At 38.7% G+C, this 12291-nt stretch overlaps 1 protein-coding gene across 1 annotated transcript in view; it reads right to left on the bottom strand.

The window, feature by feature from the left end:
• The window catches only part of ift172 (intraflagellar transport 172), a 54946-nt gene that overhangs the window by 26963 nt on the left and 15692 nt on the right, over positions 1–12291 (bottom strand). Inside the window, exons 17-25 of the mRNA XM_005753241.1 lie at positions 10449–10585; positions 8278–8385; positions 7113–7197; positions 6624–6716; positions 5536–5613; positions 4524–4772; positions 3096–3174; positions 2831–2951; positions 2212–2356 (exon numbers count right to left, since the gene is read on the bottom strand). Coding sequence (XP_005753298.1) covers positions 2212–2356; positions 2831–2951; positions 3096–3174; positions 4524–4772; positions 5536–5613; positions 6624–6716; positions 7113–7197; positions 8278–8385; positions 10449–10585 — 1095 coding nt within the window. The remainder of the gene's footprint in view (positions 1–2211; positions 2357–2830; positions 2952–3095; positions 3175–4523; positions 4773–5535; positions 5614–6623; positions 6717–7112; positions 7198–8277; positions 8386–10448; positions 10586–12291) is intronic.

Here is a 12291-nt window from a genome sequence, read left to right as displayed (position 1 = left end):
CAGTGTAATATCAGACCTACTGAATAACACTGTTTTTTTTTGTTGTTGTTGTTGTAAACTCTGCTGCTGGTTGCCAGTTTATGTTGTGACAAGTGATCTGACTCTTAACACACAGTAGAGACTAAGAGATTGAATGAAGCAATTAAAAGTTTATCGCATTTTAAAAATGATAATATAATGAAAAAAAATCCCGCTACTTTACAGTGAACAGACTTTTGCTACATAAAGCCAGATACTCATAGAATCAGTCTGTAATAAAAGTCGCTTCAGTACAACAAACAGATGAGCTGGTTGTTTGCCATTCTGATTAAAAAGTGTTTAGTCACTGTTTTTCCAGGATACTTTCTCTATAGCTACAGCAGGTGCGTGCGCTTCATTGTTTATAGCTTGCACTGAAATTCACTTTCCTGCAACAACTACCCCCCAACTTGGAGAGCAAAGAGCTTGTTATCTTAATTACTTTCTGTGAATATGCCCATGGAGCAATCTGACTGAAATAGGCTGCTATTTTCAGAGCCTGGCAGTCTGTGGAGGCCGTTTGGCTCAGCTGAGCTCATCAGAATAAGCACAGCACACGGCGCTTCACCACCATCATCTCGCTTCCTTTTCTTTGTATTCGTACCAGATTGCTCTCGTTATCGTTTTCTTTTCAACAGTCGTGTTTTTTGTGGTATTGGGGCAACTTTTAAAAGTATTGTTACAACTACCAAACTTGTCCTTATTGCCAAAGCACCCTGGAGCAAACATGGGTTACAGTGTCCACAGAGACTGCAGTAAAGTGAAAACTGGCCACCGTGCATGTGTGTGGGTGTGTGTACGTGTCCACATGAGATGAGTGGAAATTAACTGCCAGTGGCAAAATGTCACAGCCTCCTTCATTTAGCCAAGCCTGTACAGTATTTTTATGAGGTACATATATAACACAAGTGAAAGTGTAACACTGACTCAGTTCAAAGTATGTAACCAGCACAAATATTTAAAAATGCAGTTTCTCGTTTACACGCATTTGAAACGATCTGTAGTCGTGTTTTGCTTTCTTTTTGTTCCACTGTTCACCAGTTTCTTACTTTGCCATCTGTCTACTGCTGTGTAGAGCAGATTTATCTTTTTCAGTTAAAACACCTTGCCAGTGCTATCCCCTGAGCAAAACCTTGTTGAAATGACATTGAAAAGATGACTTTTCCAGACGTCTGAACAATGTTGATATTTGGTTGTAAAGTGAAAGGTGAACATGTTTCACGTTTTAGCCAACTTTTCCTGGCAGTTCTGCTGTTATCCTAGAGGTGCTCTGGAGGAGATGCCGGGGTTTCAGAGCTGGAGCTTAATGGAGAGCTGTGAGGAGGAAATATGAGCTATGTGTTCAGCTATCATTGCGGAGAATGTGAGATTTTTGGAAAATCAAATGGGCGAGTTTTGCTGAACTGTCTTTTAGTTCCAGTGAATGGAACTCAATGTTTCAGCATACCAAGATATTTGGAAAATTTCATGCTCCCAGATTTTGGTAAACAGTTTGGGGATGCCCACTTCCTGTTTCAACATGACTGTGCACCACTGCACAAATCAAGGTACCTAAAGATATGGACGAACGTGTTTGTCATGGAAGAACTTGACTGGCCTGCATGGTTTCCTGTACTCAACCCAAGAGAAACACCTTTGGGATGAATTAGACACAAGACTGTAAACCGGGACTTCTTTCCAAACACCAGTAAGTGACCTCACAAATGTATTTATGGAAGAAAGGTCAAAAAGTCCCTTAAACACACTTCTAAACTTAATGAAAAGTCTTCCCAGAGGAGGTGGAGTTGTTATAGCTGCAAAGGGTGGGCTGACATCTTATTGAACCCTATGGATGGAATGGGATGTGTGAAAGCAGACAAGCATGTAAGTGCTACCGTCTCATATTATGTATAAAAAATACATTTAAACCTCAGTTCATCATTTATATCACGAAAAGAATAGTTTATATCAGACATTTTTAAAAAGTTATATTTACATCTGTAGCTTATTTTCATCTTACCCTTAAACATTCCCACAATTTAATAAAAGTCCAACATATAATCTATTATACAATAAAGACAAAAACTTGTACTTTTTGATACCTTCCTTTTCACTGATCTGAAAGAAAACATGTTGTGGCTATACCTTCACCTGCTTTTGTTTTTCATTTAGGTTTTCCTCTTTACCTCCTACCTCAGTCCTCCTGTCTCTCACCTCATAGTCCTGCATGGAGGCGTAGTGTTGAGCTATCTTCACATAGTATTTTGCTGATGACGAATCCCCCTGTAACTCCAGGATGTGGACTGCTTTCTTCCACTGGCGAGCTGCGATGGCTGCCTCGATCGCTTTAAGAGAACAGCTGCATGGAAGACCATATGAACACGTTAATTGTTCAGATAGCAAGAGTCAGCATTAAAATGCAGATTGTGTTGGTAATACTAGTTGCATTTTTTAACTATTCTGCAGAGAGAGAACTTATAGTTAGCTTATAGCTATCTGAAATAGTGCCTGAAACTTTACTAACTGTATTTAAAAGTAGTATTTTTAACGTCTTTGTTTCTGTAGAGACTTGTAGCCAAGTCAAAATTCAGTTTCAGACGCGTTTCTAAGTTCTTTCTGAGCTCTGACTACCTGTCTTATTTGGGATTTTGGGGCATTGGTATAGCGATTTTTTAAAATCTCATCTCTCCATTATCCTGGTGATGATTTTAAAGAATTGTTGGCCATCACTGTTGGACTGTTTTTCAAGTGTCATCTTTCTGCCTCTCCATCTGTCCTTATCTTTGTCTCTCCAGTCCTCTCCCTCCATCCATCCCTCCTCTACTCTACATACCCTGCTTCAATGAAGTGGTTGATGGCAGCGTCCATCTGTTTCTGCTGGACGAGGTAGTCTCCCCAGGACTCCTCCAGTTTCACCACCTCAGCGGGGAAGGTTATGCGAGCCAGCTCTACCGCTACAGGAAACAGGAAGGAGAAACTTTCTTACCAGAAAAGTTACAATTGACTTGATTTAGCTTAAACCTACCATCTAAAATTGTACAAAACATTGTAGAAGTTATCAAATGGTATATGCAGTCTAAGCTATCTAACTGTTTTACCTTTCCTGAAGGCACCTCCTTTACAGTAGCACTCCAGCGCTCTCTGGTTGTTCCTGATCTTCTCATACAGATCTCCTGCCTGGTCAGAAGAGATGACATACATTTTGCTGTCAATTGTCTTTCAACTTAGGGTCATATGGGGCTGAAGTATATCCCAGCTGTCAATCAACGAGAGATCTGGAACAGGCCATCAACTCCAGCAGCCAATTATCAGTTAAGCTGACATTCATGTCACTGGACTGTGAAGCCAGAGCACCTGGAAAGGACCCAGGAAGGCACAGGATTTGCTACTTATAATCAGGAGGTTTGAACTCTGTGACTCTGTTAACTGCCACACACCACTATGGAAATCAAATATTTCAAATATTTATATCAGATATTTATAATTGTTTCAAAATTTGACCTTATAGCCAGTAACATATTGAAACAATGGTGTGCAGCCAATCAGAAGACAGCTGTCTAAAAGAAAGAGAGCTGTGTGGGGCTATATCACGGCCCATTACAAGATGAATTGTAAAGTTACTTTAGTATAGTTTAGTAATGAAAACATGGAATGTCAAATGAGAATAATGTTTGTTGGTGTAATTAGAAGAAAGATGTTCCGATGTTCTTGGAACAGTGACTACTATCACTTTTAAATGTCTTTAGAAAGTTTCTTTTCTTATTGTGGATTTAAACACAGGTATCAATATACTCCTGGCCACTAACTGTGAATTTGGCTGAGGCTGTGTGAACTAAAGCTGCCAATTACACCGTGCTACATTTTAATTAGTTACCTCAGTTTTTTGTTTGTTTTAATGGACTGAGTGGGAACATTTTGTCCCTGTATTTCTCTGCTGCTAGGTATTTCATGATTCAAACAACATGATACCTGAATCAGATATTTGTTCCAGCTAAATATTTTCTTGCATTTCTCCATCTGTGACTACCCTCAATTAAACATGTTCAACTCTTTCAACCTATAATTATTTTTACTTTTAAAAGGATACACACAATTCAAATGCTAACTCAGTGGGTTTTCTAACAATAAAATGCAATGAAGAATAGTGGCACTTTGTAAAATACAGAGAAGTTTTATTTTAGCTACTGCAAGTTAAATTGTAATCACCAACTTCCATATCTAATTCCAGACACCGAAACTGATTAGAACACAAAATATCAGGTTACAAAATTTGCTTTGAGGATCCAGTCTCCTTTTCCAAGCCTCTTTCCCACCTGTTACATAAACACAGATGGCTAGAGGAAAAGAAGTGAGCTTTTAGACAAAAAAAAAAAAGAAAAAGCACACAGAGAAAAACAGGCAGATGGAGGGAGACAGAGTTCAAAACTGAAAATAACAAAGAACACTTGTTCCGGCATTGAAGCTGAGGCGAGGAGAGATGGGCTCAGAGAAGCGGGAAACACAGGAGGAAGAAATGATCCACTCACTCTCTCGTAAAACTCTCCCTTGATGAGACTGGCAGCAATGCGGTCGACGGTCTCGCTGCTGTTGGTGATCTCCGACTGGCTCATGGCGAGGCGAGCGGCCTTAGCTGGCAGCCCTGCTTTCAGGTAGAGGTTTATGGCACCCTGGAAGTCTCCCTCGCTCTCCCTCACCTCGCCGGCCCTGTCTTCCTGACCCGTCTCCATCAGCCACCGGTAACGGTTTTCACGCAAGGTGTCGAGCTCTGGGTAGCCCTGCAGTTATTTTGCATTTAGAGTTCAACCAAACAGTTATCCTGTCCACAGATAACTAACCAACAACACTCTTGTGGTTGACAGCAGGTGTACATTGTAATTTGGTAATCCAAATTCTCTGAGAGGTAACGAGACTCCTGCCTCTGCTGTGGGTTCTGTTTTCAGAAAATGAAGCTCATAAGGACACTCGCTGTTCACCCACAGGCCTTTTCAGATTTGATAAAGTGAGTATTATAAAATAGTGTATGCAGGGAATAGATCTAAGCAAGACAAAGGCATAAATGGGCTAAATTATTTTGTTTTTAGAAATGCTATTTTAGGCAATTAAGAAGCCTGTGCTTGTCATATGAGAAGGCTGTCTGTTTACACATTTTGGGTTTTCCTCTGTCTTTTCCGATTTAAACTTACTGTAGCTTTATATACTTTATTAAGCAATAAATAATTTCCCTTTTTTTCTGTCTCTTGGGGAATGCATTAGATAGGGCATCAACCCTTAAAATACCCCATAATATAAAATGTAATAAATATATAAATATAATATGTGGAGCTACCCACTGTGCTGACCTTTCCCGAATAAAGAGGCAGTAAAAAACTAGCTTTTGGCTTTTATTCTGTAATATAAATATGATAAATAAATATTTAAAATGTGCTGAAATCAAAGTAATCAATATAAATACGCTACCTCGAGCTGATTTGCGACCACGTAAAATGACTTGATCAAATATTATCAGTAATTGCGTGTGATTCAATTCCCTTTTTTTACCTTGGCTTCAGCTACAGCAATGCAGTCATCCCACATGTGAAGCTCTTGGTACATCTCTATGGCTTCTTCGATGGCATTCTGCACAGCAAAAACAAAACAAAACAAACAAAAGCCAAACGTTGGACTTTATTCTCCAAAAATCTAGCATTAAGGATGCAGAGCTGGGTTTATTTATTCAGTTCATTTTATTCCAAGACTTTACCAATCTCAAGTGTTTGGTAAAAGACTACAATGACTTACCACTGCAGCCCTCACAGGGATTTGTTGGTTACCATCTTGTAAGGTAAACAATACTTTTAGCAGTGAAATCATCTGTGTTGCTTGTCCTTCCCATTCTTACATGGGGAAGAAATTATAAATCTCTAGTTTGTGGCTGCTTGTTGCTCCTAAGCCTTATTTTACTGTGTTGAATCCCTCTTATAGCAGGTGACAGCATTTATGTGTGCTTGTGTATCTGCATTGTTCACTGTCATCACAAGTGAAACTGAGCTGTTTATGTTCGAGTTGGAGCTAATAAATTGTGAAGGGTTACTTTAACTGAAGGAGAGGAGACTTCAGAACACACTGAGTCTATACAAGTATCATCAGAGCTATGAAAGCAAGAAAACGTGTGTATAAAGGGACACCGTATTACTGACTAAATTAACATTATATAGCAAGCTAGAAACAGTTAGTCTGTTAATATTTTGAGCTTTATATTAAAGTGGTCTATTTTTTGCTAATCTGTAGAATGAACATATTTGACTAAAAATGCCAGTTTACCTGCAGATAGAGTTCCTCATAATATGGAGCAATAGTTCCTTTTCTTTAAGGTATTACTCCTCTGTTACTAATATGTTGTGCTTAACCACAAATATTAATACAACACGTTACTGTGGTGCTGTTTACTTAAATTTCTGTGATGGTGCACATCAGGCTGTGCTGTAGACATGATGCAGTAATATAAATCAAGCATAAATACACATTTAAAAGCTTAACAGCTCTGTGAATTTTGGGGTGTTCTGTTTGTTGTAAAATCTGAAAAGGAATTCATTCTACATATTACATATTCAATCTTATTTCTAACGCTCTTTTTTTTTACAGCCCACCTGCTCTGTGTAGTGCATCTCAGCCAGTTTAAAATTCTTGTCCAGCATGGCCACGCGTGCTTGGACTTGATAAAATGATGTCCCATCTTCTCCCTAATAAAGAGACAAAGAGATTAAAACATACAAAAGCCAGGGAGCACTTTTGAGCTTTGCAGAGAGAAAAAACTTTTCAAGAATTGCAAAGCTGCATTTTTTTTATAAGGACCACTCACAGAGATTCAGCTAAAAGGAATTTCATTAATATCAACTCCAGCAGAGACTTGCTGTACAATGAATGCTGGATTTCCAGTTCCATCATAAGACACATTTTTAAGAGAAGTGTTGAATTATTCAGGTTTCATTGCATAAAAATGTCAAATACCGTATTGCATTTCATTGGAGAATACTAATAATTAGCCAATTAGTCAGAAATATTATTGCCACCCTTAAAGCTCTTTATCTGCTATATTTGTGATCAGTGCGTTGGGCCTTTGCTGAGATAAAACACACCATTTCCTGTGAAACTTTGTCTACGATCTCGTTTGTTTGCCGCAGGAAGTGGAGGGTTGAGACATCACCCAGCGCAGCAAAACACCTACAAAATAAAAGGGAGAGAAAACCATAGAGGAACTAAGCAATTAAGCAGCAGATGGTGACAGAGAAAGTCAAACAGAAACAGAAATAAAGAGAAATATATTCCGTTTAGTGGAGGAAGAATGCATTTCTGGTCAGTGAAAACTTGTTCACTTAATGAACTGAGATAAATTAAAGCTCTTTCTCTAATTAGCCTTTAGATTCAGTGTGAGAAGCTGAGAAATACACAGGCACATCTTAGCATTTGGCCACTTTATTACCAACTCTCTGTGAACAGTTGCATCAGATTAATGAACAAGTCATGAAAGAAAAAAAGTTTAAAAACTCCTACTGTCTGACTCTTTTTTTTCTGCTTCCCTCTCTCATTAACATCACTTCCCTCCCTCATTAACATTATCCACTCCAGACAAAACTGTTTCTTTCCCCGATTTCATGATTTATGCAATTCAAGACGATGCCTAACGAACAGCATATGCATTATTAATGACAGGGAATTCAAATTTGAAAGGTTTCTCAAAACAGAGAGAACTAAAGATGGAGAGAGAGGAATAAAATGATAGAAAATTAAAAACTGTCTTTGATGATAAATGAAGTTGGGGGGGGGGCTCTGGCAGAAACACAGCCATCGGCCGTGCGTGTGCAGAGGGTATACTTCTATTATGTTGTGGGGACATTTATCTGGTTATAAAATAATATTTCAAGGAACTATCTGATTATCTTTAAGGTACAAAAATCAAGGTGTATAAGCTGAATCTGTATATTTTAGATAAAAGAATCGGTCAGAGGAGTACAGGTTATAGTAAATGTCCAGGAAATGAATGTAAGTCAATGTAATGTCCTCTGAAGTGATGAAAAACAACTGCCCGGGAGTGCGCAAGTGTGTCCAAGAGTGTATTTCTTCATTCCAGGTGATGAAGGTGCCCTTGTTGCCTCTTTCCTCTTTTTTTCTCTCCAGCCCCAGAGATAAGTCTCACTTGCAATGACGACTGATACTGAATGTAATTATTCCGGAGACAAGAACATTACTTTGAAAGGGCTTTGTGTGTGGCTGTGTGTGCGTGCGTGTTTGTGTCGTGCTGACCTTTCTGCGATGTGCAGCTGGCAAGCCTCTAGAGCCAGCTTGCTGAGTGTCTTCCACATGGCTTCAGTCTCTGGTGACATCTCCAGAGTCTCGAGGAAGGCTGTGGCTCTGGAAAATACACGCACATGCACAAGTAGAGCTGAGCCAGGTGGCAAGACAGAACATAAAGCAAGTATTCTGTGCTGCAGATACCGACCACAAATGGTGTGTAAAGATAAGGAGCGGCAGAAGAGCTGCAAATATCGAGGAAACTGTGTTACAGCAGCCACTCCCAAATTTAAGTCTGAATTGGAAAATCTTCTACGGCCTTTTCATCACTTTTAAATATGCTTTAATTCAGTTTAGTCTAAGTTTTTATCTTGTTTTTTAGTCAGACTTGTTGGATACTGGACCGTAAGACAGATAAAGTAAAAATAAATAAATAAATAAGCCTAATTTGGCTGATGCAAATGTCCAAATGGAAAAAACAAGGAACTCCAAAGTAAGGATGAAGAGAAGGTTAGTGAACATGATACCAAGAACATTAAACTGAAGCAGGAAGATGGCATTATAGATACACACGAGGGGGACTGGTGATTAGACACAGGTGACCCAAAAAAACCGTCTTTTCATAAATCTGGATCAAGTTGGTTCCTGAATGTCCCAAATTCATTCTTCAGCAAGACAATCACATTAATAGCCCCACATATAGAGCCATAAAGAAGATGTTTTGTATTACTGTATGAAGTAAATCAATGAATAAAACCTATGCATGGTCCAGTGTTTCACTATAGCATGCTCTACAAAAACATAAAGCAAGTCACAATGGACCGTGAGATGTTCTGATCTAATAAAGTCTGCCGAGGAGATCAGTGGACATGTTAGAAAGATTATTACTGGTATGACCTGAAAAGATGCTGAACTTCTTCAATGTGACAGCTGCTAAAGAGGGACCAGGGCTATCTTCTTAATCTAATTCAATCACATTCACCAACATTAGTAAAATAGAATTTAGAAGACTTATTTGACAGATTAGCAGATTAGAAAGATCATGATTTATAAGAATAATGAGAGGAATAACAAATAGCTCCCCAGAAGGCACAAAGCTGTAACATTACTTTACAAAATAATTGCAATAACACAGTGATCTTTTAACTCAGATCATGAGTGGATGAAATAAAATGCCTGATTTCCACATTCAGTGGTACTTGTCCCATTGTAAAGTATAATTTTTGCTTTACGTGATTCATAGCTTAAAAATAAAATCTGTACTTATCATATCTATTAGCTCACCCTATGTTCATCTAATGTCTGAAAAACAGAGGTTTAAGCTCCGCCCCCTTTAAGACAACCTTCTACTTATTGGCTACCCCGCACAAACAGAAAGCTATCTTCTCTCACTGATTTAACACAGAGACAAGTGTATATAAAATGTCAGGAAGAAAGGACTTAAAACAGTATGAAACTTAAACTTATTGGCTAATGGCGATGGCGAAACAATTGATTCCCTAAATTTATTTACATTATGCCTCTTCCAGAAGCTTTTCTACTGTAGCTGACTTTAGTGACATTGTCAGCAAAGGCCTGACGGTGCTCAGCGGAGGACCAAATGACCTCCTCCACACACAGTTCCATGTCAAAACAATACTATATCCAGTTAATAGTTGTAAACTGTTTCTCAAAATATATGAGTTTCAAAAATATAGTCATGATTTTTCAATTCCTTATTTGGTAGTTTGAGCTTAAAAATTTAATTCCAAACTTTGTATGACAATTTCTTCCTATGAAAGAAGACCATTAAACATATAAGCAACCAAATTCCTCCTAAAGACTCCCAAAGTGCTAGAGGAAGGAGCTGAGTTGATGCTCCTCTGAATAAGAGAGGTCAGTTATAATTATTTACTCCATCTGATGAGGTGGCTTCACACGAGCATCCTTTCGGAGGTGATCAAATTACAACACGCTGAAGGGAAGGATTATATCTCCCAGCTGGCCTGGGAGTGCTGAGGAAATACTCGAGAAGAGCTGGAGGAAGCTGCTGGATAAAAGGACATCTGGCCTGTTCTGCTCACCCTACTGTCACTGCGCCTCTGACCCAGAAAAGTGACGGGTGCAAGGAAGGACGGACGGATGTTCACGCTGCATCGTCATTTTGATAGGCTGTATGGTTTTATTTAGTGGGCTGTACTCACCTGTTATAATCTCCATCATCAACAGCCGTACCAAACTCAATGAGGCCTTCGTCGAGTGTGTATGTCACCATGTTGACGCCCTCTGTCACAATCACATCCGTCTTGCCATCGGCTCTTTTGAGATCCACAATGTCTCCCTGACAAAGAAAGGAGATACATATTATGCATAGGTATGAAACCTCCGCGCTGTGTTAATAAAGTGGAAAACGTGTTTTTCGTGCTACTGCATTTATTAGACACAAAATGCTTAATCGATGAAGCTTTTACTTATAAAAATACATTTTGTCAGGTTTTTATATTCTGCAATTTCTGATCTACATGCAATCCTGCATGCATCCTCTACGTCTGCACTTTGTCTCATTCCTGTTCATTTTGCCTTCTTTTGTAATTGCGTTTAACAATTTCAGTAATTTCCTGTTAGATAAAGTGTTTCAGTTCCTTTTTTTTGTTGCAATTATTCTTCACCCTATGTGGACAGTGATTTTGGTACAGTTTAACTTCAAAGGTACATTTAAGACTTATTTTCTTTTTCTCCGTGAAGCATCCTAACCAAAGTCTCTCTAGAAGTAAGCACAGCAACTCTGCAGCCATCTTGGGAAAACCTCAAGGGATTTATAGGAGCTGTTCTCTTGAAGCTTTTGGACCCCAGTCACAAAGACCTAGAGAGTGGTCAGTGACCCCCAGTCGCGTGGGTAAAACATGTATTCCTGAACTGGGCACAGAGTGTTCTGCCAAATCGAGACGCTGTGCGTTCAAAGCAGAAGACGTGCCTTTTACAGTGTGTTGACTTTAGCAGTAAAGCACAACTTTTACTTTGATCTCTTACTCAAAATCTCTGTTTCGATTTTGTCTCCTTTTCAAGTTTCACTACAAATTAGTAGTTAGTTGGTAAGTGTCTGCAGAGAAATACGACATCTTCCATGCAAACTATGGGGGAACGTGGCAATTTACTAATGACCAAAACAATCAGAAGGAGGTTTTTGGTGAGTATTTCTTTTTTGGCAGCTGTTTTGCAACATCCAGCAATCACATGGTTACCAGGCCACAGAAGCTACATGTCAAGAATCACCAGTCTTAAAAACACACACACAAAAAAAATGTTGGTAAATTTGCCCATAAAGCAACGTTTAAAAAGCTTGTTTCTCTCTGGTAATTATAGCTGCAGTATGCATGGACACAGGTTTACAACATCACAGCTTCATTAGCGGGTCAGTCCAGTCGACCACCATAATCAACTTGCACCCTCCAAATTCACATTATGGATGCTTTTAGCCAAGAAAAACAATGAGTACACTTAAATATACTTGCATAATTATAATGAAAGTTTTTGTTAAACCTATATTTAACAAGATAAGAATGTCTTTCTTTTTGGAGAGTGTTCTCAGCCAATATATGCAGCATTAGCAAAGCAGGGTTTTTTTCTAGAAACCAGAGTGCGTAAAGAAAAGTTTCACAAGTACGTGGAGAACAGAAGTGCACACAGATTGGCCTTGGAACAAACATGATGGGCGTATGTTTCCCAGTTTGGCTCTTCAGAAACACATTATTAGATAAAGGCATCAAAATAACATTCCACATATATGGCTGGATGTATCACCAAGATAGCTGCTGAGTAGCAAAGTATATCAGAAATATTAAATTTCAAAATTCTATTTATTTATTTATTTATTTTGTGTCCCGTTTGGATCTTTAGCTATCAGAATTGTTGTCTTAAGGCCAAGAAAGATGCCAAGCGGATTTATTTTACCAAGTGGATCATCATGGCCTTGCCATATTGGTCCATTTGATTGACCTTTATTATAATTATGAATTTATTTTATTTTCAGTTCCTACAAACGGGACA

Source organism: Pundamilia nyererei, unplaced genomic scaffold (genome assembly GCF_000239375.1).
Source record: "Pundamilia nyererei isolate P.nyererei 1_Seehausen unplaced genomic scaffold, PunNye1.0 scaffold00415, whole genome shotgun sequence".
Taxonomy (NCBI): Eukaryota; Metazoa; Chordata; class Actinopteri; order Cichliformes; family Cichlidae; genus Pundamilia; species Pundamilia nyererei.
The sequence above is the reverse complement of the archived record's forward strand: the minus strand, read 5'-3'. Positions and strand labels throughout refer to the sequence as shown.